This window comes from Canis lupus, chromosome 11, assembly GCF_003254725.2.
Source record: "Canis lupus dingo isolate Sandy chromosome 11, ASM325472v2, whole genome shotgun sequence".
Taxonomy (NCBI): Eukaryota; Metazoa; Chordata; class Mammalia; order Carnivora; family Canidae; genus Canis; species Canis lupus.
The window spans coordinates 66553402-66580761 of record NC_064253.1 but is presented as its reverse complement, the minus strand read 5'-3'; the positions used below and the strand labels follow the sequence as shown (position 1 = coordinate 66580761).

General features: G+C 37.4%; 1 protein-coding gene across 3 annotated transcripts in view; it reads right to left on the bottom strand.

Annotated features, from left to right (window-relative positions):
* Window positions 1–27360, bottom strand: part of KIAA1958 (KIAA1958 ortholog) — a 161332-nt gene that overhangs the window by 63875 nt on the left and 70097 nt on the right. For all 3 annotated transcript variants that reach the window (XR_003130271.3, XM_025433380.3, XM_049091915.1), the window contains exon 2: window positions 21072–22266. Coding sequence is in view for 2 of the 3 variants with exons in the window: in XM_025433380.3 (XP_025289165.1) it covers window positions 21072–22242 (1171 nt within the window). In the remaining variant the exon portion in view is untranslated. The remainder of the gene's footprint in view (window positions 1–21071; window positions 22267–27360) is intronic.

The window sequence follows — 27360 nt, the reverse complement described above, 5'->3', positions numbered from 1 at the left end:
CTATTTCTGACATATTCCCGTCGATCATCTGAAATTACAGATTTTAAGACTTGAATAAGAATTTGGCATTGGATTTACTATCTATGGATGACACACAATTTCTTTCTTAGCTATTGAGAATTTCCTATGTCTATTCTTGCCCCTATCCAAACTGTTCTCCACATAGCAGATTGAGTTTTCCCAAAAGAAAGCAGAAGAAATGAAAGTTACCTCTTTTTTCTTTAGCATTTGCATATTTACTGTGACACTCAACAAAAACACATTTGTACCTTAACATGGGGTAGGCATTGTTTTAGGCATGTCTGTGTATGTCTCCTCAAGTGTTTCAATACTTTGATTTTCAACCCCTCCTTTATGGAGACAGATAGTAAAAGCAGATGGAGATTGGGACTAGAAAAGAAGAGTAAAAAGTCTTGGCAATGAAGTTTTTGTAGAAATAAAGAAAACTGAAGGAAGGTTGCTGTAGGTCCTAAAAGGACTCCTAAGTGCTAAGAGAGAGAATGCTCAAATGTGCAAGAGAAGCATCAGCATGGCCAGTGACCTCGATAGTTAACAGCATGAACCTGGGAACCAGAATGACTCGGTCAGAATCCCAGCTCTCTCACCCTCTTACTCTGACCTCCAGCAAGTTCAACTTTTTTTGCCTTAGCTTCTTCATCTGTAAAATGGAGTTAATTATAGTCCTAACTTCATAGAGCTGTGAGAACTGAGTTACCACAAGTAGTCAGTGAGATAATAAGCACCCTGTAAGTATTGGCTATTTTTATTGCTATTTTGCATGTAGTAATCAAAGACAGTTAACAGCATATAACCCTACCTATGGAGAAAAATAATCATCGCCATTTGTTAATAGCTCATCAGTATGTCAGTCAGAACGGAGTATTTGAAAAGCACTTTTCATGAGTTTGCTAAAATGTTATGGCTAAAAACAAACAAGCACAGATATTAGGTAACATCTGATGAATTTAAGAAATAAAATGCTAAACCACAATACAAATAATTATAAAAAATTTTGTTAAAAAACACTATGATTAGAAACCAGGTCTTCCTTTAAATTTATATTCAATTTATAGGCCTGCATATCTTAATTAGTAAGGCTCAAATGTGAAGGCATCTTCTACTGAAAATGAATAATAAGGTAAAAAACACAAAGGAATTATTAATCAACTTGAAACAAAAGATGTATGGCATATAATGCAAAAGAAAACAGATAACATAAAAATAGAAATGCAGAAAACTAATAAATTACCTCCTTTTTTTCTTAGTCTATTAATATTCATTAAATTCCATCCAAGAAGTAGTAATTTAATGGATAGGAGAATGCTAATTTCTCTAATTGGGTCAGTGGGTAAAAACAAAACATATTTTTGAAAACTTCATTATAAAATAAAAATTATTTTTCTACATGGATTAGCTTTCTATTACCCATTTATAAGTGTAGGAAAAACAGAAAAAATTTTTTTCTTAATGATGGCTTTTCATTACACAGAATAATAATTTAGCAGCACTAATTTTAACAGTATAAAGGTCTTAAGAAGTTAGTGATCTAGATGCGAAAAATATTATGTAAACTATAATTTTAGGCATTATTTTTAAGGAATACGTACCAAACTCGAAAGTCAAATTCACACCAACAGCACATTCTTAGATGGTAAGGATTCCTTATTTTTTCTGCTGAATGAAGTTAACAGGTGGAGAATTACGTAATACTTTAAGTCAATTTTTAAAAACATTTCTGGGGGGATAGTGCCTGAGTGGCTCAGTAGCTAAGCATCTGCTTTCAGCTCAGGGTGTGATCCCAGGGTCCTGGGATCGAGTTGGGCATCCGGCTCCCCACAGAGAGCTTGCTTCTCCCTCTGCCTGTGTCTTTGCCTCTTTCCGTGTCTCTCATGAATAAAATAAATAAAATCTTTAAAAAAAAAAGTTTCTGGGGGTAGGAAGGAGTAATTTCAGCAAGATGCCTGAATAAGACATCCCTTACTCATTCCTATAAACAATAATTTGGTATCCATACATGGACAAAAGTGTATTTGTGGGAGCTTAGGGACTGAGTGGGAGATTTTGAACCCAAGGACGGCCATTTTGAAAAGGCAAGTTCACAACTAGGTGGCTGCCTCACCAACCATGGTCCTGACCTGACTACAGATCCTCAAACAGCTCCATACCCCTTAAGACTCAGCTACAGCTCCATGTGGCTTTAGTTCTGTCACCAGCACCAGATGCCAAGGGACCCAGGAGAAGTCTTGCCCACATGCACTAGGTAATAGGCATACAAACCCTAGTTCAGGATGTGGACCTTGAAGTAGCCTGTAAAGCACATCCAGCCTCTTCTTGGCTATGGTCAGGAGCCTGTGGAGGTAAACCCTCCAAACTCTGTCAGACTGTAGATTCTGAAAGGCCCTGTAACCAGGAGCCAGCTGGTTCTAGTTGTAGCCTGAGAACAGTCCAGCTGACATAGGGACCTGACAGGAGACACTCCCATCTGTGCCTCTGAAAATTCCAAAAGGGTCCTATATTTGGCTCTAGCCCTCTGACAGCTGCTGTTTGCCAGCAGTCCTGCAGGTCCAAGGACGTATCTGCAAATCCAGAGATTCAGAAAGGGCTCAAAACTCAGCTCCAGTCTCTCAGCCAGTCTATGAATAGTACTACTGGTCCAGAGATCTGCAGGTGACACTCCTGTCTGCACCGCCAAGAGATCCTAAAACAACTCTATACTCAGCTCTAGCTCCTTTTGCCACAGACAGGGAGCAATGTAGTCTATCCAGGAACCTGGCAGGAGACATGCCCATTCGTGCCTCTACAGACCTTGACCTTACCTATGGAACTGGAAACAGCACTGGAGATCTTCTAGGCCATGGTCCAGGGTCAGTCCTGCCAACCCAAGGACCCATCCAGTGACCAGGCAGGAGTTTTTCTAGGGACCTGGTGGAAGCTACAATTGTCTGCATACCCAGTTAATAAGGCCACTGTCTTAAGACCTAACTGTGGATCCTAAAGTGGACCTTTGTCCCAGCACTACCCTACCAAACATGTATGCAAGACAGTCCCATCCACTCAGGGACCGGACAAGATTCACACCTCCTGAACCACTGGTAACATGAATACCAACTGCAACCCTACTATAACCCAGCAACAGCCTCATAACTGTTCAGTCCAGCGTGATTGTGATTCCGGAAGTAATCCTACCAGCCCAGGGAACAGGAAAAGATCTTTACTTGCTGAAATCAGTCTGTAAAAACTAGAAGAGGTGTTTGTTCCTTCAAATGTACAGACAGTGCAAAGCTACAAGATTAGGAAGAATCAGGCAAATATGACAAAGAAATTAATAAAGGAACCAAAGGAAACTAATAAAGCTCCCCAACTGGTTTAAAAAAATGAAGATCTATAATTTGCATGAGCAAAAATGCAAAATAATCATCTTAAACTCAATGCATTGCAAGAGAACACAAACAACGAAACAGGGAAACAAAGCATAAACAAAATTAAGTTTAAGAAACAAATAGAAACCATGAAAAAGAACTAATCAGGAACCCAGGAACTGAAGAGTACAGTAACAAAAGTGAAAAGTTCAATAAAGAGCTTCAAACACACTTGATCATGCAGAAGAATCAGTGATGTTGACAGATTATCTGATATTAGCCAGTTAGAAAAACAAAAAGAAAATAATGAAAAAAAATAAAGCATGTGTGAATTATGTGATACCATTAAGTGAATGAACATTGCTTCATGGGAGTTCCAGAAGGAGAAAAGAGAAAGAAGAAGAAAGCTTGTTTAAAGAAATAACAGCTGAAAATCTGCCAAATCTTGTGAGAGATATAGACATCCATGTACAGAAAGCTCAAAGGACTCCAAGCAAGATTAACCTGAAGATTATTCTAAGACCTATGATAATCAAAATGGTAAAAGTCAAAGACAAAGATGGGGTGCCTGGTTGGCTCAGTTGGTTAAGTGTCAGACTCTTGATTTTGGCTCAGGTCATGATCCGAGGGTCATGAGACAGAGCCCTGTGCAGAGCTCTCTGCTGGGTGTAGAGCCTACAAGATTCTTTCTCTCCCTCTTCCTGCCCCTACCACACCTCTTAAAAAACAAACAAAAATTTTTTTTAGTCAAAAACATTTTTTTTAAAGACAAAGAGATCTTTTATTTTTTAAAGGATTTTATTTATTTTGAGAGAGAAAGTGTGCACACGTGTGGGGGGTGTGGGCAAAGAGAGAATCTCAAGCAGACTCCATACTGAGTATGGAGCCTTACTTGGGGCTCAATACCACGACTGTGAGATCATGACCTGAGCTGAAATCAAGGGTGGGACGCTTAACTAACTGAGGCCCCCAGGTGCCCCAAGACAGAGTTTTTTAAAGTGGCAAAAGAAAAACTATGTTTAACAGCTTCCAGGTAACCACACATGGAATCCTGAGGTCCTAGAGCACACGGGGCTGCATCCAAGATAGAGGCCACTCTGTGGAACAGGCTCTGGGCTTAAGGACAACTGCAAGGGAGTGTGACAGTGAAAAGATCAGTCTCCTAACCATCCTACTGCTCCACTCTCACCTCCTTAAAAAACAAAAACAAAACAACTCCCCCTCCTCCCCCCACACAATTTTTGCTTAAGGAAATTGAACCCAATCACCCAGTTGCTGTGGGAAAGCCACAGCCTCTATTGTGCACGCTGGTGCCTGAGACTTGTCTTTGGAGGCCTTGCTGAGCAAGCACCAGCTCTCTGCCCATGCTCTGTAACTAGAGTCCTGCCAATCAATACGTCCCACATACTTTTCACTCAGGAAAAGGCCCAAAGTAAGCAAACTTATTTATACAACTGCAGAAGAAACCAACACCAGATTCCTGTCCTGTGTTCTTAAACGTGAACAATCCGACCAGGCATCAGAAGAAAACTGGAAGCAATAAAGAGAAGGATGAAGAAAAAAGAACAGAAAAACTAAAGGAAAAGATAATCCGAGGACAGAAGATAATTTTTTAAAAATTCGTAATTGAAATTCGGAGAGATTAGAGAAATTATTTTAACTATAATCCTTGTAAAAGGAACAAGTACTAAAGAAAAAGGTTTTAAAATTCATAACAGAGGAAAGGAATTTTCAGTGATTTAAAGGCTCAGAGTTTACTTCCCACTTATCCATCCTTGGGAAATTATTTGATGAACTCCAGCAAAATGAGAAAAAAGAGGGACATGTGAAATCTAAGAAACTGAGGATACAACCTAGAGAAACCTCAGGGTAGTGTTAAAACATTTAGTCCAAACTGCAGCACAGAGACTGAGGCCCAAAATGGAAATCTTGGGAGAACCACACAGATATAATAATGTCACACTGCTCTTCTGTCAAGAAATGGTACCAAAAGTTTTAAGAAAACACACACACAAAAACCCCAAAACTAGAATAATACCATATTTCACTGATTGTAAGATGCATTTCTACATTTTAATATCTGTGAAACTTGTCTCACAATTCCTGGGAATTACAGTTTCATTGGTAACATGCTTTGTCTTTCTTTGTGGAATATAAAACAATGGTATATTTTACTACCAATGACATTTCAGATGCAAGAAATACGGTAATAATAATAATAATGCAACACACTTATTGAGGGCTTACTCTCTGTTCCAGGAATTGTTCTAAGTCTTTTACATGTATTAAGTCATTTATGCATACAACACCCTTAGGAACATGAACATCCTCCTTTCAGTATTCCAGAGGTGGTGAAATTCATTAGGATGAAAAGAGATTCAGTTTTAGAACACTAATACCTATGAACAATATTCATACTATCAAAGTAACATAAATGCTGTTGTTGGTTCTTAATGTTTAGAATCAACCTACAAATAGAGCAGGAAAGACTTGGGCACAGGGGTTGCTCAGCCGGTTGAGTGTCTGGCTCTTGGTTTCTACTTAGATCATGATTATCTTGGGCTCCTAGAACAGAGCCCCTAGTTGGGTTTGGGGCTCAGTGAGGAGTCTGAGATTCTCTCTCTCCCTATGCCCCTCCCCCACCTCACACATACGTATCTCTCCCTTTCTAAAAAGAAATGAATCCTTTTTTTTTTTTTAAGCCAGGAAAAGACTCAGTTATGGCCACCAAAGACAATGAAAAAAATTGACAACTTTGTCAGGTTAAGAAAATGATTAGAAGGAAGGTGACAACAATGGAAGGATAGGAACACTAAAATCTTCAGTCTTAGGTTGAGAAAGCATATTTTCTTTTTCATTATTTTTATTTTTCTGTTGATTACTTGTGTATTTTAATAGCCTAAAAATAAAATACTGAAAGGTTAATGAAAATGAGTTAAATTCTCATCAGTCATAACAAGGAGTCTGTAGGCATTTTCTCAAGTTGATAAATCAAGAAATAGAAGTATAAACAATGTGTTCAGAATTTTGGAAAGAATTGAAAATAGAAGGGCTCAAATGAAGTTTCTCTTGAAGAATGGGATTATGAGGTGATGAGAGCTAAGGTGAAAGACGGCTAATGTGTAGCAATATTTTCTTACTGACTGCCACATACATGTAATTACCTTGATAAAACTATAGAAAATTGAAAAAGGCAATAAAAAGTGTTTGCCTAAAAAATTAATCCTATAGATACAGTAAGGCTGTACTGAGCAATCACTATGTGTATCATTACTATGTGAAGACCGCAATCTAACTAAGTAAGGTACATCAATCATTAAATCAGACTTACTTGATTATAAATCTGATCACTCTTCTCAACTAAAATAAAGCTTAAAATCACCTTGTAGTCACAGAAGCATAATTTATCATTTTCACTATGTTATGTAAGTACTTTCTCTGGTTCTAATATACTCATGGGGACACAAGCCATTAGTTACATAAATGGGATCTAGATTGAGAGAGAAGTTATTCCTGGGTCTACAATGCAGGGGATCACCTGCACTCTGCCCATCCCTACTGAGACCCAAGGTAGTCAGGTAGGAAAACATTTAAGGAGACGTCAGGAGCTACTGCTTCTCTGAGAAAATCTGACGATGTTTCAATTCTGGCAACTGAAACAAAGACTTCAGTGCTCTAACATGGACTTTTCTGCACAGACGTTGTACATTATTTCTCTCTTCAAACCACAAGGAATGAATACCAAGACTGGAAAATCAAGGTCAATGCCTCTTCAATTCTGAACTTCCTAGAAGCCTTAGTCAAATCCAAATTTACTGAAAGAAAATTACACGCTGAGGTTTATAGCTATTTGCCATCTGCTGTATTTGGGTATATTTTGCATATCTGGAAGTCTCAATTATATTTGGGTGAACATTAAATACATAACAGAGCTCTTATTTCATTTGTATAATAAAAATGCCTTTATTTAAGAGAAGTAAGTCAATTGGGAAGATTTTCTTATGAAATATTAAGACAAATTATATTTTAAAAGTATGTGTAGGATACCTGGGAGGCTCAGTCAGTTAAGCATCTGCCTTCACCTCAGGTCATGATCCTGAGGTCCTGAGATCAAACCCCATGTCACACTCTCTGCTCAACACGGAGTCTGCATCACTTTCTTCCCCTACCCCTCTATCTCGCTTGTGTTCTCTCTCTCACTTACTCTCTCTCAAATAAATAAATCTTAAAAAAAAAAAGTATGTGTAAACACTAGAAAGAAGCTGATAAAAGTGAATTTCCCAGAACATTATGCATTTGTACAAGAGAGCACTTAGGTTGAATTTTTTTTTTTTTATTCTGCCTTTTGGAAAACTAGTAAACAATTACACTTTTTTTTCCCCCCAAGATTTTATTTATGTGAGACACACACACACACAGAGAGAGAGAGAGAGAGGCAGAGACACAGGCAGAGGAAGAAGCAGGCTCCATGCAGGGAGCCCGACATGGGACTCGATCCCGGGTCTCCAGGATCATGCCTTAGGCTGAAGGCAGCGCTAAACCGCTGGGCCACTGGGGTTGCCCAACAATTATACTTTTAATTGTTAAAGACAGATCATTAGTTACATGAAAAAATAAGCAATAACATTATTTTTAAAAAGATTTTATTTATTCATGAGAGACACGGAGAGGCACAGACACAGGCAGAGGGAGAAGCAGGCTCCCTGTGGGGAGCCTGATGTGTGACTTGATCCTAGGACCCCAGGACCATGCCCTAAGCCCAAGGCAGACGCTCAACCACTGAGTTACCCAGCATCCCACGATATTATAATTTTAATATAACTAGGCTCATATTATGTACAGGTGTGTATAAAGTATTTTAAATAAATGATGTGGAATGGGTTGTCTGTAGTCTCTGCACTCTTTCCATCTAAGACTCACCTGTCATTTACCATAGTGGTTTAATTGTTCATTTAACCACATTTAACCATGTATCATCCTAGAAACAGCCTTCATAAATGTATTATCTAAAGGCAGCAAATTTAATCTTACAAAGTCATTTAAAGTTGAACAGCATCTTGGTCCAGAAAATACTTTAAACAGCTTTTTTTTTTTTTAATTGCTGTTTTGAGAAGGCTAGCATTAGAATCTCTCTCATTAGACTATAGGCAATATGACAACAGGAGCCATGTTTTTGCCCTGAATGTTGGTGTTCTAGTGGCACCCAACTTGAATTTGGCTTTTCATAGCCTTCCAATGGCTGAATGGACAAATGAATGGTCACGGCATGCTTCAGAACTCCAGACACTGTTTTATCCTACATGCAGAGAATTATGACTTTCACTGTAGGTGTCTGTGTTCTAAAAACTTTTAGTGTTACTAAAATAGTGCTATGCCTTTGGACAAAGAATATGAGGGTAGCATCAGAGATCTCAAGTGGCCAGACACTCAGAGTAATCAAGGTCTGTACTTTTTATCCCTGAAACATCAACCTCTGTATCTCCTCTCCAGTGCCTTTATTGTTGTATCATGAGCACTTACTGCCATCTCTCACTGGAATCACTATAATACCCTATAAAACAGCTTGTGTCCCAGCCTCTACTTCCCCACGGCCATCAGTGTAATCTTCTAAGATAATGAATTGTGTCCTCTGTTCCCCATGTAGGACATTTGTGACATCACATGTATAGCCCTTCATGGGAGGCTCCAGCCTATCTTTCCAGCAGCAACTCTCCTGACCTCTTGGAAACCTACTCTCAAGCCACACTCATATGCATGCTTCCTTAAGCAATCTGCAAATGTTCATGCCCAAATGTCTTTGCTCAGGTTGTTCTGTTTACTTGAAATATTCTTCCCTGCAAACCATAAGGCTGTGTCAACTGCTCCTCATGTGTTTTTCACTGCATTTCATTTATTTCTTTTCTATGCACTTGGAATTGAAGTTGTTGGCTTACTGGCCTCCTTCTGTAAACAATGCTATTGTGGGGACAGGGAATCTGACATTCATCTTTGTATTTTCATCACCTCTGTCATATAGTTGATCCTGAAAAAAATGTTTGATAAATACAAGTGCAAGTGACTTGGCCAGATGCTTAGCAGAAAAAGAGACCAAGACTAAGACTGGCTCCTAGTATGATGAATCCTTCTTTTTTTATTTATTTATTTATTTATTTTTTTAATTGTTTTTTTGAATCCTTCTTTTAAACCCTGGTTTAAAAATGATTAAAAATGATTCTCGGGGAACATAAATTACATCTCTAAGATGTACTCCAGCAGCCTAAACTTTGAGTAAGTGATAGGCAGAACCTGAAAATGAAAAAAGGGGAAGGGGAAACAACTGGAGGTATAGGCTATTCCTATCCCAAGACAAGCAGGGGTAGGTGCACAGCAGTGACTCAAAGCCTCTGAGTTAACAACTCAGAATTGTAAGTAAGCAGTCAGCTACTTTCTTTGTGCCTATTTCCCATCAGTAAAATAACCTTATTCTCGATGGAACTCAGGTAATGTTATTTTGGATATAAAAGTGCTAACAAAAAAAAAAAAAAAGTGCTAACAGAGAGCACCTTGGGGAGGATTTTTGGATGTTTTTTATTTATTCCAATTTTTTTTCAAAAAATTGAAAAAATTCCCCATGACTGCATCCCATTATAATTGTAAGGAAGAAAGCCATAGTGTCGAAATTTGTAAGAATAACCCCGAAATTCTTTGTTCATAAACAAGTGCGCTAGAAGATAATGTTAGTCAAGTTTGCTTTCTTACAAAAAAAAAAAAAAAAGAAAACCCTTCTATACTCAGTAATAACAATAGTGTCATAATATCCTCACCTCATAAATACTCCACAATCAATTTTGTTTCATAATCTATATTTATTTTAAGATTTTATTTGAGAGAGAGAGCGTGAGAGCACAAACAGAGGGAGGGGCAAAGGGAAAAGTAGACTCACTGCTGAGGCAGGAGCCTGAGGCAGGGCTCATCCTGCCACCCTGAGATCCTGCCCTGGTCTGAAGTCGGACACTAAACCTTAAGGACTGAGCCACCTAGGTGCCCCTATAATCTATATTTGAAAAGTAATCATGTTTTAAATATACAGAAAAGTATACAGAATAATATGAACGTATGTTTACCATGAATCAGAGGGCTTTGTATGGATTAACATAATCCTTATAACCAACCCTATAGAATAAATAATTTTCTTCATTTTACAGATGAAAAGGCGACACCACAAGTTAAGTAACTTGCCAAAGTCACCCAGAAAATGAGTGGCAGAGCTGGGATATGAATCCAGGCAATTGCATGTCTGGATTTCCATAATTAAGCAGTGCACTTATGTTGTCTCTTATATAACACAATTCATGTTCCTATCATTCAGATTTAATACATGTTGTTATTTTGTCATATTTTTTACATGTTTTTGAAAGAAAATGTTACAGATACAGCTCAAGTTTCCTGTGTACCCATTCCCATCCCCATTCCTCCCCAAAAGCAATCACTATCATCTGTGTCATCTCCTTCCATGTTTCATAATTAATTATTCATGGGGGGGTTGGGGTTGTTTGTGTGTGTGCGCAAAGTATAACAATATACAGTATATTTTAAGACATGGGACTCTTATTCTGCAACTGTGTTTTCAAGATTTATCTACATTAATAAATGCAGATCTGGCTGATGCATATATTCCACTGAAAAATATATCATAATTTATTTTTCTATTGATACACTGAGGTTTTCAACTTTTTTTAAATTTGTTTTCAATTTTTTTTAAATTTGTTATCACAAAGTTGCAATGTACACCCCTGTACATCCCTCCCTCCCTCCCTCTACATACATATATACACACACATATGTATATGCATATATATATGTGTGTGTGTGTGTGTATATATATATATATATATATATATATATATATACGTTTCTCCACTGCGAATGCCTAGAAACTGAATTCCTAGGTTGGATGATATGCATATCTTTAATTTCATTGAATATTATAAATTGCTCTCCAAATTTATATTCCCACGAGCATTTCCTCATTTTTCCATACTTCCAACACTTAGGATAGTTAAAATTAATAATTTTTGCCTTTCTGATGGTACCTCATCGTTGCCTTCTGATTACCAGTGAGATTGAGTATTTTTCTTTTTTACTTATTTATTTATTTTGGGAGGGCAGGCCAGGGGGTGAGGGAGAAAGAATCTGAAAGACTCCTTCCTCACTGAGCACAGAACCTGATGCAGGGCTCAATCCCACGACCTATCAGGTGAAACCAAGAGTCAGATGCTTAATTGACTGAGCCACCAGGTGCCCCTAGGTTAAGCATTTTTCATGTTTACTAACCACATGGGTTTCCTCTTATTAGAAGGGCTTCTTCATTTCCTTATTTCCCTACCAGACTATTTGATCTTTTTCCTACTGATTTAATATATATTGTATATGAATATTTTTGGTTATGTGCATTAAATCACCTCACAAATGATTGCTTGTCTTTTAACTTTGTTTATGATATCCCTTGTCCCAGCTAAGACTTTTACTTAGACTTTTATTTTAAGGCTGTCAGCATTTCCAATCTTTTCCTTTATGGTTTGTGCCATATTTTAAAAACTCTTCCTGACATCAAGGCTATTTTGCAAGATTTCCTTCAGATAGTTTGAAGTTTTATGATTCCACATTTAGATCTTTAAATGAGATTTATTTTCATGTCTGATGTGAGACAAAGATCTAATTTTATTTTGTTACACATGGGTGACCAAATGTCAATACCATTCATTGACTGGTCTATCCTTTTCCCACTAATTCAAGATGCCATCTCCTTCACATACAGTTCCCATTTATGTGCAGGTATGTTTCTGGGCTCTCTATCCTGTTCCATTGCTCTTCTTTTCTATCTTTATGTCAGATCATTCCATTTTAATCATTATAGCTTTATAAGATGGATGTAAATTATGTTTTGTAAGTTATAATGGATTTTCATTACTGCTTTGGCAAAACTATCTTTGTAAAAACTTAAATACTTTGAAAAGACATGAAAATATAGTTAATCCTTTTTTTTTTAACAGAATGACTGTACTTAATCATATATCTTCTCCAACTAGTTCTCCAAACCAGTGTAGAAAATAAAACTAAAAATTACTAATTTAAAACCAAATCTTTTATCTTTTCTAAGAACTACATTGCAGGAAGGAAGGAGTGTTTACCAGCCAGGGGCTAAAGACCACCAATCTCAGCTCCTTAACCTCATAACTAACAGTTTTCTACTGTGCTTGATAAAACCTAAGACAGCCCCCACCACTCCACTCTGACAACTGCCCTTTAATCAGCTGGGGAGGAAGGGCTTTGCAACTCTTAGGTAGAGGAGAAGAGATCCAGTGACACTCAGGAAAGTCCAGCGTTGCTGCTCTTCAAGTGGAGAAACAATGATACTCTGTGATACTTAGGGACGGATGTAAGGTGCCATCTAAGAGGCTAGGGGAAGGGGTGCTGATCTTACAGCTGAAAGGGTGCACAGAGTTCAGTAACACATAATTTCATCAAGGTTTCAACTTGCTCTCTCTTCTTGTGGACATGCAGTCCCATATCACAACCAGAGAGAAGGGCCTGATTTTTTCCACTGCCCAATTAGGTGACTAGAGTAATGAAACAAGGTTATTGTTTTTTAGATGAGGCTGCTAATAGCAAGCAGTGACTCCCAAAGACTCCTGGACCCAGGTACATAATTTTTCCCTAAGATATATTCTCATGGTCAAGAAATTACCAACACAATGATCACACTCATACCATGTGCAAGGCACTGGAATTAAAGAAAAGGATACTGTGTAGTTCCATTAAAGCCTTCTAAGGCAGAAAGGGAACATGAATAAATCAGGTTAAGTAACTAGTACATTAACTTTCTTCTAAGAGACCTAATGAAATAAAGCTCACTCCCCTTCACCATATCTTACAAAACTTCTGACATTACCACCACTACCAACAGCAAATCAAGGGCAAAAGTATACAAGGAGAGGGAAAAAAAAGATGGTAAGAAGGAAGAAAATAAATGAAAGGTATATAAGATTATAAAAAATGTCAATATCCAGGTTTCCTAATCTTCCTTATTTGGGCTACCTCCAGGTGATTTTGCTGTTCAATCCCTCTGTCAGAGACATCAACTTGAGAAATTGTAAAGAAATAAAATAGATCATTTCAGGAAATAGTACCATGTGAGTTCATGTGGAAAAAGATATGCCTAAGGGAAAACTAATAATTCAAAATTAACTTTTAACAAACATTTAACATAGTAGTAAGAAGTTCCAACTGGGATTTCTCTCATTTCCCAGAACTGCCTTTTAAAGTCCATAGCTGAAAGCAAAGGTCCTAAGTACCTCCTTCCCCTATGCTAGGTTCAGGGAATATGGTAACCTGTGCTCTAACCAGTCCCCACAAGGGACATATTTCAGCAAAAGCTCCCACTGGGAAGGGAGGGGAGGTTTAGTGTGGGGAGAACCTATTGCTACCCTCACCATCCTTTGGATTACTTATCAGTTTGCACAGCAAGATATCATACAATACAGGGCATCCTGGTATCAGTGGTTACTTACCAAAGGGATGTCATTAATTTTAGCTGAAAATACGACCTCAGTGACAAAAAGAAAATTATTTTATTTTTCATGCAACATCGAGGAGAGGTTAACACCTTTCCTAGGTTTAGTCGTTAAATTCTTCCAGATTCTTTGTTTAAAACAATGAAAGCCCAGTTTAGCCAGCTTAGACAGAAAAGAATTTAATAAAGGCCACAGAATTTATAGAGCACCAGTAAATCAGGTTTGGAGCTGTCCACAAACGATGCCCCGACCCAACACAGGTTTGCTCTGGTGGAGTCAACAAAGCCACCAAACTCCAAGGACAGCCTCTAAGGTTAGAACTACTGCAGGGATGCTGCTCCTGCTATCTCTAGAAATTGCAAGATTTGCAATTTGCAAAATAGATTCTTTTAGGTACTTCTGATTAGAGTCTGATGTGAGTGCATCTGATTGGTAATGCCTAAGGTCACAAGACTGTGCCCTCATTGAAATATATACTCTGAATCCAAGTTTTTGGCCTCTCCGATAGGGAAATACAGATGCACAAAGGAAGGAATTCCCACACACAGGAAGAGCGTTCAATGTTACTGGGTGGCGGGATGGAGTAACAATGTGCCCCACAATATGGGTCGTGCATTCCCTGTATCACTGCTTCTCAAGCTTCAGTGAGCATACAAGTTTTGTGGAGATCTTACTAAAGTGCAAATTCTGATTCTTTGGCTCTGGGGTAGGGCCTGAGATTCTGCATTTCTACTAAGTTTCCAGCTGATAGCGGTGATACTGTTCCATGGACCATTTTCTAGTAGATAAAGGGCTGTAACTGCATGAGATCAGAGTCTACTTCACTACTTAAAGAATATTGGGCACAGCCTAATAATGGCGACAATGAAAAAAATATTAATATTGGTGGAAACTATTATTTGCTGAATGTTTATTATATGTCAGTTACTCTTTTTAACTACATTTTTGCATTTGGTCCTCAAACAATCCTACAAGACAAGCATTATTATTACTTTACAAATGAGAAAACTGTCTCAGGAAAATGAAATCACTTAGCTAAGTTCACAAGGCTAACAGGAGGTAAGACTGGGAATCAACCTAGGCATATCTGATTTCAAATTTTGAGTGGCCAGTCTCTACTATCTCAATGCCCAGCAGTGCCTGACATATCAATCTTAAGAAAATAGATTTAGTTGGGGCATCTCGGTGGCTCAGTCAGTTGGGCATCCGACTTTTGCTTTTTGTCTCAGGTTGTGATCTTGGGGTCATGACCTTGGGGTCATAGGATCGAGCCCCATGTGGGGCTCTGCACTGAGCACAGAGTCTGCCTAAGATTCTTTCCTCTTCTCCCTTCTTTCCCCTCTGTTTCTCCTCCTACTTGTGTACACATTCCTTCTTTCTCTCTCTCTCTCTCAAATAAATAAATAAATAGAATCTTTAAAAAAAAAACAAATTTAGTCTTGTTCTAGCTTGCAAGAAGAGACATATATTTCTTGTGGAATAAACCACATATGTATATATGTATGTATATCCATACATACACAAGCATATTCATGTTTCTATCCCTTATATTATTAGAACACTGTTCTAGTATATCCTGTCCTTGAATGACATAAACATCTCTGATCTGCCCACATTAAAAAAAAAAAAAAACTTAAATGCCCAAAACAAAAACAAAAATATATATAAGTGGCAGTCGGTATCTCTGGTCTGCTGTCCCTTCCAAGATTAGGACCTAGAATGTCCTTGAAAGAACCCCTCCATCCAACCTCCAACCTCAGCTATGTAGTTTATGTAGAACTGGTCTCAATACCATTTCCAGGTTGGGGTCTAATGCCCCAAAGACTGATTCAGGGGTTAATGGGAATGTTGTGACATAAGTTCCATCTACTGTTAGACATGAATCCTAGTAGCACTTAGCAACCACCTTGAGGACCATGCAGAAATCAAGTATCTATAGAGAGAACTAATGTCCAGGAACCTAAGGTAAGAAATGGCAAGAAAGAAACTAGACCTTCTTTAATCTTTAGCTAAAAGTTTGTTTTAAGATGTTTCCTTGGACCATAAAGCAACTTATTCTTTTTTAACTTATTTTAACTCAGGTATTGTTTTTGACAAGAGAAACCATTGTTTATGCATGTCAACATAGACCAAACAACTAGAAATAATACATGACTTAATCAATTTTTAAAAGCTATTGAACTCAATTTTATATGAGGTTTCAAAAACTACTGTATTAAATACTTTAAATTATACCCTTCTTTTTCTATGAATGCATTTTATTTTGTATAAAATCTAATCAAATAGCAGGATGCCAGGCTGGCTGAGTTGGAGCGTACAACTCTTGATCGTCCAGTGATGAGTTTGAGCCCCATGTTAGGTGTAGAGATTACTTTAAAAAATAATAATAATCTTTAGAAAATATATAATAATACAAAAATTAGAAAAGGAGATGAATAACAACAGAACTGAAAATCTAGAAATGGACCCAATTATAAAAATGTGATGCATAAAGCAATTCAGTAGTGACTGAGAATTATTCAATAAATGATGCTAGAACATTTAACCACCTCCAAAATCCAAATGAAGTGAGGTTCCAATCCAAAAATATATTCTGGTTTCAGAGCTAAATGTAAAAAAAAAAAAAAAAAAAAAAAAAGAAAGAAAAAGAAAAAGGAGATGGTGGCGGGGGAGGGGCGGGGGGGAGGGGAGGGGCAGTGGCGTGCAGCGGCAAGGGGAAAACCAAAAGAGAATCAGAGGAAGATATGGGTAAATAGTTATCTGATTCAAGGAAGGGAAAGGACTTCCTTAGCAAAATAACCAAATGCAGATATGATGATAGCTATCTATAAATAGAGGCTAAAAAGTATAACTTCCATAAAAATTAAGAAAATTCATCTCAAAAAATGCCATCAACAAAATTACTTTAATTACACCAAAATTATTTTAATGGTAAAGAGGGAAATATATTTCCAATATACAAAATAGAATATGAGTTAATATTTCTAATATATAAAGAATACATATAATTTATTAGAAAAACTAAAGGTGTGTATTTTCAGAAGAAAAAACATATATTACAAAACTTGATAAGCAAAAGTTGATTGCTTGCTACTATAAAACTTCTGGGGAAAAGCTGATAATAAAAGGGATCCTTGCACAAAATCATAAAGGAAGTCATGTGTATATTTCTTAAATATATAAGAAATACAAGCAAAAAACCCTGACTCACAATGCAAGAGAGATTTAAATTTATGACTAATGTCCCAAATTTACATTTAAAAACCTCAAAATTTAATGGAATCTAAGCCACTGGGGAGATAGTCAATAATTCTTTTGATAATATGTCCTCTTTACTTATTACTGCTTACTAGGATTTGGGCTAAGCAGTATAACAGGGCTGACATGAAAATTAGTAATTTTATCCATACCTTGATTAACATTTTATCACTTTGTGAGTTTTGTTTTAAACATAAATAAAGATGACTTTCCACTAGGAGAACAGAATTTAAGTGGCAATAGAAAACTAAACAAAATGAAACAATTTCTCTTTGTTTCTAGTTGACTCGTCATTTGTCAGATTATTTATTTTAAAAATGTTATTCAAAGACAGGCAGTATTTCTACAATAATTTGATAAAGACTCCAGCTTACACAACATCTGTTTTAACAAGAGTACCTGATTTTGCTTTCAGCTAGTTCTTTCAAAAGCTTCCTTCTTTGCTTAATCCAAGTACACTTTATAGATTGAGTAAGGTCCATCTGTACATATTCATTCACATACATTTGGATGTGCTGTATTCTAAATTTAAAAAAAGTCTATGTTTAGAATGAAGATTATCTACTATAATAAATGTTCAAAACAAACAATTAAAACTGTTAGAGGACAGACCCTAATTTGGGTTCTATAGAACAGGTAAATTATAAGTTAACTTTATAAAACTCCCATAAAAGAAAAATGTCAGAGTTTTGTTCCAATGATGTCCCTAGTATAGAGATATTTCTAGTAAGCTATTTGTATAAAGAAATAAAAATAGTATTTCTTTAAAGCTAATAATATCTTAGCAATATAATACCTTCCAAAGAAAAATGGATCAAAACATCAGGATGATTCCTTAGGAAATTCCCATTACCAGTGACTCATACTGTTTTCCCTTAAAGGTTCAACTCCAAGCCAAACCAATTCTCTTTGCAAGAGTAAAGCTAAATCAAAGTTTATGATTATATTCATTATGTGCTATACTTGGCCATACCTGCTTTTTATAGCTATTATAAAAAATTGCAATTTCAAAAAAAAAAAGTGCAACTTCATTGAGAAGGAAAAAACCTAAGAGAATGTAATCTATACAAAAATAAATACATTAAAATATTTCTTTTACAAATAGGCTTAATTTCTTTCCCAAAACAATTACATAATAAGATATTCATGTTTTGTTTAGTAAAGGGCCTCAATGTTTCATTCACTACCCACTAGGCAGATGCAATGAAATCTGGGGTGAGTTAGTGGACGGGGTAATAAATAGTATTACTAAGCTGCAATAAGTTAGTAGAAGGGTGCTGGGGTAAGTTCGTGGAAGGATGTGTAATATAACAGTCTTACTATAACCTGTTTTGGTATCCTGGACCACTTTGCAAAAAAATATTATTCTGAATTCTACCCTCAAATATAAAGTAAGTGAGAATATAGAAAACTCTGTCAGGGGGATCCCTGGGTGGCTCAGTGGTTTAGCGCCTGCCTTCAGCCCAGGGCATGATCCTGGAGACCCGGGATCGAGTCCCACATCAGGCTCCCTGCATGGAGCCTGCTTCTCCCTCTGCCTGTGTCTCTGCTTCTCTCTCTCTCTCTCCCTCTCTCTCTCTCTCTGTATCTGTGTGTGTGTGTCTCATGAATAAATAAAATCTTTAAAAAAAAGAAAAAGAAAAGAAAAAAAAGAAAACTCTGTCAGGCTGTCTCCTATTTTATTTAAAAAGGAGGGGGGAGTGACACACAAATAAATAAACCAGATAAAACTTTAAGTGAAAAGGTACTACTTCTATCCTATATGCATGAAGAGTCAGATTTCCTACCTCGTACAAAGACTAACCAGCCTAATAAAAAAAAAAAAGTCTAAATTATGCCGAAGACCATACTGTTAAAAAGTTCAACATCGTTAGTCACTAAAGTAATGGAAATCAAAACCACAATGAGATACTACTTCATGTACCAAACAGGATAAATACCATTTTTCTAATGGAAAATAACCAAATATTGGTCAGTATGTTAAGAAACAGGAAACTTCTTACATTGCTGGTGATTTTTAAATGGTAGAGCTACTTTGGAAAACAGTTTGGCAGCTCCTCAAAAAGGTAAACATAGAGTTATCATACACACTCAGCAATTCTACTTCTAGGTAGTTGCCCAAGTTAAATGAAAGTATATATCCACTCAAAAACTCGTATACGAGTGTTATTAGCATTACCCATGATAGCCAAAAAACAGAAAAAAACCCTCAATATCCATCAACTGATCAAAGGAAAAACAAACTACGGTATATCCATATAATGAAATATTATTTGCCAATAAAAAGAAATTCTGATACATACTACAATGTAAATTAACCTTTAAAAAAAGTATGCTGAATGCAAGAAGGCAGTCACCAAAGGCCACATGTGATTCAATTTTTATGAAATGTGCAGAATATGTAAATCCATAGAGACATAAAGTAGGTCAATGGTTGATGTGCTGGGAGGAAAAAAGAGGGACGGCTAATGGGTATGAGTTTCTTTCTGGGGTAATGACAGTGTTTTGAACTAGATAGTGGTGATGGTTGTACAATTCTGTAAATATACTAAAAACCACTGAACTGTAGTATACTTTATAAAAGAGCATATTTTATGGTATGTGAATTATATCTCAGTAAAGCCATTATTTTAAAAAGAAAGAAAAATGAATAAACTGAAAAGCATAGTTTTGAATCAGGATACGAATATTTTCATTGTATATTTTATTAATAATACCAAGACTGCATCAATAAAATCATAAATTGCATAAAGGCACAGGTACTGTCAGCTTCTAGGAAACTTTTCCCAAAATACATGACTTCCTTGAGAGGGATTAAAATGAAACAAACCAAAATGTGCCACAAATTTCTTTCTATATATTCTGTTCTGTATGTCTGTTCATTCTTGTCCATGTTTCTACTTCTGGCTTATTAGATTTGAATAATGAACCCAAATGCATGACATCGAAGCCTCTCTATATAGTAATAGCCCACATTAAATAAATAATGCATGTTAGAATTACAGAACATTAGAATGTCAAAATTAGGTAGAGACTTCATACAATTATTTTCCTCTCCTCTCAATCCATTTCAGTCAAGCCCATATATTCCAGTAATGCAAGTTATTGGACTCTTTTAATTGTGAAATAAAAGATAAAATATTTCTAGAATTATTTGTTGCTTTTTAAAACACTTGTTCTAAACTGCTGCGCCCACTAAAATAAATAGAAAGGCCAAGTTCGTTCAGACAAATATATAATAATGGAGAAACACTAGTTCTATCGTCATTGTATGCCTAACCCAACATCGTATCATTTTGGCTTCAAACAACCACCAAATGCTTTGATACTGATAGGAGAGGATAAACTTTTTTTTTCAAAGAGAACATTAATATACAAAAATTATTCAGCTTGGGGGACCTTAGTGTCTCAGTCAGTTACGTGTCCGACTCTTGGTTTTGGCTCAGGTCATGATCTCAGGGTTGTGAAATCAAGTCCTGCATCAGGCTCCGCACTCAGCACGGAGTCTATTTGAGATTCTCTCTCTCTTTCTCTCTGCCCCTACTCCCACTTGCACACTTTTTCCTCTCTAAAATAAATAAAATCTTTAAAACATCAAAAAAATGGTAATTATTCAGCTTAAGATCAGATACAGATCTTAAATCTAGCCATGCAATAGCAACAGCACAATCCTACAGCTATCCTCTCAGCCCTGGGTACACTTAACTGGATGGATGGCCTCAACTCCGATGAATTTCCTTCAGAGTATCACCTGGATGGAATAGATTTCATTATTTCTATCTTTCTGAGAGTAATAAAGGCCGGAAAGCTAGCAAAGCAAGCCAATGGTTTCAAAAGTACTGGCGGCGCAGAATTCTCTGATGTACATGGATGAGGGACCCTGTCACCTCACGTGCCATACCTGGTATGCACTGTGCTGTGGCCTCAGTGGTTATGGTTGGAGCGACTGGGGGCTGCTGCTGACTGGAACTCACTTCTGGCTCTGTGTTAACTGAGGGAGAAAGAGCTACCTCACAGGAAGAGACCTGGCTGGGCAGATGGGGCAGGAACTCTTCAGAAGCAACTTGGTCATCCTGTCCAGGCAGCTGTAGGGCAGACAAAGGGATGCTGATCTGTTTGTTAGGATGGGATGTGCTCACAGGCATCTGCATAGCCACCTGCTGATTGGTGCCATGGGCACCAGGGGGTCCTCTGTTTGGTGAAGCCAGAGATACCCTGGCAGTCTTCTGGACGATTGGTCTGGACATGACAGAGGGGGATGCAGACACACCATGTGGGTCTAGCTCTGTGCCAACGGCAGATGTTACATGGGGAATCAGCTTGGCTGACCCTATACAAGAGGGACCAGCATGAGTCTGAGGCTTGGGTTTTGCCATCTGTGTCAATGACAGGGCTGGTCCATCTACCCCTCCAGTCAGCTCTGCATTCGCCACAATATAATAATCTTCGGGAATTTCTTGTTTGATTTTCTTAATGATGACATCATTGCTGCATTCATCAACCATTTGAGCCTGGGAGCTGGAATGGAGAGAAGATGGGACTATTCCAGGCCTTTTTCGAGCAATGCTTTGAGGCCTTTGGGTTTGGGGTTCAAAGTCACTATCCTCGTCTGTAACAGAAGACTCACAAACCATGTCAAACAAGGTGTTTTCATCTTCATATTCTTCAACAGCTTCATCCAGTTCAGAGGGCTCACTGCAATAAGAGAAGTCACAAGAGTCTCTGGTCCGATTACAGTCTAGCTTCGCTTTCACTGGTCTCCCAGGGTACCTTTCAACAGGGCTAGTTTGTGTCTCTGATGGTACTCCAATTATACTGGGACTATCAGAGTTAAAACTTCTGTTATCCTGGAAACAGACCCTCTCTTGGGACCCAGCTCTGCAAGTAGCTGTCAGGGGCCAGTGATAAGCATGGCCAGCACTACAGCCCCACATTGCTGTGAGGTTCCCATGGGAACCTTCCGAAAGCAAGTGTTTCAGGTTTGGGATGAGGCTGCAAATGGTCCCATGGCTGTGGGCCCAGCTGACCAATTTGGACAGATTCTCAGATGAAGTATGAAGGCAATCCTCCATGTTACAGGATCAGCAGTGTCTTTCCTAAAGGGAAATAATCAAAATAAGAAGCCATTATTACCCAAGATAGTCCCAAACCTCCATTACTTCAATTTCCTTGAACTATGATCATGTGGCATAAAAAAGAAACATACTTCAAAACTGTTATCTAGTTGATGTCACTGCCCATGAACAGAGACTTACAGGGAAAAGTAAAAAGCAGTGATGCCTTATGGCTGTGAGACAAGATTTTTGTTAATTTTCTTTATTGTTATAATAATACTTGCCTAAAAAATACCTGCATGAGGAAAAAAAGTGGGAAAGAAATAAAAAACTATCGAGCATTAAAAAAGAGGCGAGCTTTTTCATGATATATTTTACTTCCAAAATCACAAAAGAGGGGCCTCTAAGTCAGCCCCTTAATAATATGTTGTGTGCATTATCTATATTAACCAAGGAAGTACACTTCCAACTTTACCCTCTGCAATCAGAAACTTCATTACTAAAGGCAGAAGCATGAAGGCTTAGGTCCATTCTAGGATGAGGCACAGAAGGGAAGTCAATCCTCTCCTGGGCACCAGAAAACAAATGATGTAACCGAGAGTCCAAGGAGAGAATGAAATGCTGTAGTGGGGAAGAAAAGTCTTTAGCAGGGAAGGGAGAATGGGCTAGGAGGAAAGCCACTACAGGGTACCTGCTGGGGTCAGGGGCACAAGCAGTCTGCAGACCAGAAGCAAGGGTGAGTGGGCCAGGTGCCAGGACTCTAACCAAGTGTTAGGAGCAGGCATTCTGCCTCTGTGCTGTCTGAAATTCCTGAAATAGTGCCTTTCATCTAACAATCTGGAGGTCAAAGATGTGTCTGGTTTATTCCACTTCTGAGCTTCCTGGGCACTCAAGGATAACCAGCTACCAAATAGGAGTAAACCATTTGTAATTGAGTGGAGCTCAAAAAGAATCACTTGTTATGTGTCCTTGACTGGGTAACACTGAGGACAACATGATGGGCAAAAAAAGTAAAATGGGACATGTAGAGTCTGCATATGATTAGAAAGGTCAAGGAAGTTTCTGATAAAGGGGAGATCCTGGGGAGAATTGGGTGGGGGGAGGAACGAGGATCTTGATGTATTTTTAGTCTGTCCTGTTCATCTGTAGCTGTGAGTGACAAGTGGTGCCTCAATGTGGGTGGGCTCTGCATTAAGGTGTCAAGATCTAACATGTCAGGTGGCCGTACACAAGGGCACATCTGAACTTCCATGGCACCCCATCAGCAGTTAGGTAAACTCAAATCCTTTCACATGTTATGAGGTGTCTATGATGTGTCATGGCCGCCATCAACTCCTCAAGCCTCATTTCCTACTACTATGGGCTTCTCCCACATTTCTAATGGTCTCCTCTAAACAGTTTCTCATGCTTACTGGGCCTCTAAAAATTTGTTCTTTGGCTTGATATGCAGCCCTCTTCTTTTTTCATTTGGAAAACCCTTTCAAAACTGGACTTGGGACTGCCTCCTGTTGACGTCTTTCTAGACCTCCTTTCAACCTCAGATACTTATTTAGATTCTCTTCACTTGCACTTCTATCATCTCAAGAGATCTCCGTTTCTGTTATCATTGACATCTTTGTCTCCCAAACTTGCCTGAGAATTCCCTGAGGACAGAAACCATAATTTTTAATTTTTTTATTTATTTAAAAAATTTTAGTATAAAGGGCTATAATTTTTCATTCATCGATGAGGATCTAGTTGGGGATAGAGATATTAATATGATATGATCTGTTCCTGAGACCTTATAATCTACTGATGATGATAAATAAATGATGAATGAATAAATATATAAATACTGGCAGTGCCATCAACACTAATCAAATAAACATTTAAGACCCTCAAGTAAGAAACATGACATTTCCCTATCACTTTTACTATAATCATTGAAGGGAACAGAGGATTTTCTCCCCAGTGGTATAACCAAACCACAGCTGTCTTGTGCCTAGGACAGTAATATACGAGCTACCACATTTTATGAAGCAGCACAGTAAAAGGAAAGAACAGTAACTGGTATAGAAGTTGGGAATTTCAATTCTAGTCCTGGAACTGATGTCTATGGCCTAAGACAAGTCTAATTACCTCTAAGCTAATATATCAGGTCTATATGATCTTCATGTTCCCTTTATACTTTAGGAATTTAGGGACGTTTATATGCCTTGCATATAACTTTAAAGTAAAAATGCAGGTAAAAGAGAAAGGCTGGTACAATTAGGACAATGAGCACTGAGTAATGTATAGAATTGGTGAATCACTATATTGTACACTTGTGTATTAAACTAATACAATACTGTATTAGTTTCAAGCATACTGGAATTAAAATAAAAAACTTAGTTAAAAAAAAGAGGGGAGGTTTCTAATGTTTATTTTTTAAGCTTTCTTAATATATCTACTTAATTTGTATGGCAGAGACTATTTGCCTACCTAGTATCTATTCTCTCTTTTTCCTTACAGAGCGTCCCAATTTGAGGCAGCAATATGCTTACCTAAAACACATTTCCTAACTTCCCTTGAAATAGGAATCGTCACATGACACAGTTCTGGCCAACAGTATATAAATAAAAGTCACTGAGTGGGGGTTGTGAAAGCCCTCAAAAACACAGACTTGTTGAATTTTTGCCTTTTTGCCTTTGTCCTTCCCTTTCTTTCTTCCTGGAACAAGGACATGATGGCTGGAGCTCTAGAGGCCTTGTTAGGAACATGAAATAAGAACTTCAGGATAGAAGAGAAGAACCAGAGGTCCTGTCTTGGGTCCCTGTTGACATCATAGAACCACTGCATCAACTCTGAACTAACTAGGATTCTTTGTTACATAAAGAAAGATAATGCCCTGATCTTGCTAAAGCCACTGTTGTTGGCATATTTGATTACATAAAGTTGAACTCAATTACTAACTGATACACAAAAAATAATATCCATCTCTGGTTTTTGGAACCTCAGAGCAAAATCCTTCAATTTCTCTGCATCATCCCCCAAGTACAATTGTTTCTTAGATTGGACTCCACAAATAAATTACTACGAGGTCTATAATTCTATGCCAAAATGTTTGTAACTGTTTTCATTTTGATTCTAATAAAAATATGATTAATATAAGCATATAATGACTTATGTAAAAAATCACATTGCATCCAAATATTGCCTTTGTATCTATACTCACATTATTATCTATAATCACCTAAGTGACATGACTCAACTTTCAATTTGTTGGGATACCTGTTTGTGTTTTATTCTTAGCGAATATAAATACAAATCTTGTCTTTTGCATTAATAATTACCAAATGAAAGGCATCATGATTTGACATCACGAAAATGGCAGATGTAATACTGAAGCAATACAACACTTTTACGTGTCACAGGATAAATGAGAAAATAAAAAGGAGTTGAAATAAATATATTGTTCATATAAAAAATATATATATTGTGGCCCAATATTTGATGACTATGTTTTCACAGTTCAAACATGTAAAAATGTGGCAGAATCAAAATACAAAATTATATACGCACATAGAACTCCAAAGAGCTTACTGTTCAGGCAAAAGCTACATACAGTAGTAAGTAAACTAGTACCTTCGCTGAAGGTCCCACAAGCCAGAAAAAAAAATTATAATAAAAAATAAAGTAGATATAATTTTAAATTTTGTTAAAAGCTTATCTACTTAATTCTAAAACGATCACCAACCTTTAAGAATCAATACGTAGTAATCATAAGTCACTTTTATTACATTCTGAAATTCACTAGCAATCTCATGAAGAGGCTCTTAAACTTTTCCTGAGTATCATAAAATGAAAATATTTTTCCAGTATCATTATTAATATATTTCAGCCAGGCAACCAATGTTAACCAATGTAGTTGTGAGAGCATAATTGGTTGGTATTTAGGGTAATTAAATGGATTGAGTCCAAGCTGACAAGGAATAGCTACCAATATACTGCATTATATTCTAAATTTAATAGAAAATAGAATCAAGAAGGGGATCCCTGAGTGGCTCAGCAGTTTAGTGCCTGCCTTTGGCCCAGAGCGTGATGCTGGAGTCCCGGGATCAAGTCCCATGTTGGGCTCCCTGCATGGAGCCTGCTTCTCCCTCTCCCTGTGTCTCTGCACCTCTCCCTCTCTCTCTCTCTCTCTCTCTCTCTCTGTGTCTCTCATGAATAAATAAATTCTTAAAAAAAAATAGAATCAAGAAGAAGACAACTAAGATACTTCCGAACTGCTGAAAATGAAGTCAGTTCTAGAACCTACTAATTTGCTTCAACAGTCTGATGATAAGCTCTATGCTGAAAAATGCCTTTTCTAGATTTTCAAGAATTAAAATTAACTTCAGATAGTATTTTCCCATATATGATATGGGCAAAGACTGGATTAGACACTTAGCTTTAGAGTTTTCATGTGACACTTGACTAAAAACAAACTCAAAGAAGGGCACCTGGGTGGCTCAGTCAGTTAAGCCTCTGATTCTTGGTTTCAGCTCAGGTCATGATCTCCAGGTCGTGAGATTGAGCCCTGCATCAAGCCCCACATTAGCGGGAGAGTCTGCTTGGGATTCTCTCTCCTCCTCTCCCTCTGCCCCTCTCCCCTGCTCACTTGCTCTCTCTAATAAATAAATAAATCTTAAAAACAAAACTAAACTCAAAAAGCCCTGACTAGCAAGCAGAGTTTAAGTTAAGTATGAAACTTAGTTATCCTAAATTAGCAAACAAAGCTACAAATGTATTATTACCACACTGTATGATAACTTAGACAAGCAGACATTCTATATATTAGTATTTATATTATTAAAGTCAAAATCAGAAAGCCATTAAATTTAGTCAGATTTTCCACTCTATTTTTTTAAAGATTTTATTTACTTATTTGAGAAAGAGAGTGAACATGAGTGGGGGTAAGGACAGAGCAAGAGGGGAGAAGCAGGCTCTCCCCTGAGCAAGGAGCCCAATGTAGGGCTCATTCCTAGGACCCTGGGATCATGACCTGAGCCAAAGGCAGATACTTAACCAACTGAGCCACCCAGGTTGCCCCTAGGCTTTCTACTATTAAACTCAAAACTGATCATTAAGGTTTCAGTAGAATAACATAAAACTAATTATTGTTACAGCTAATATTTA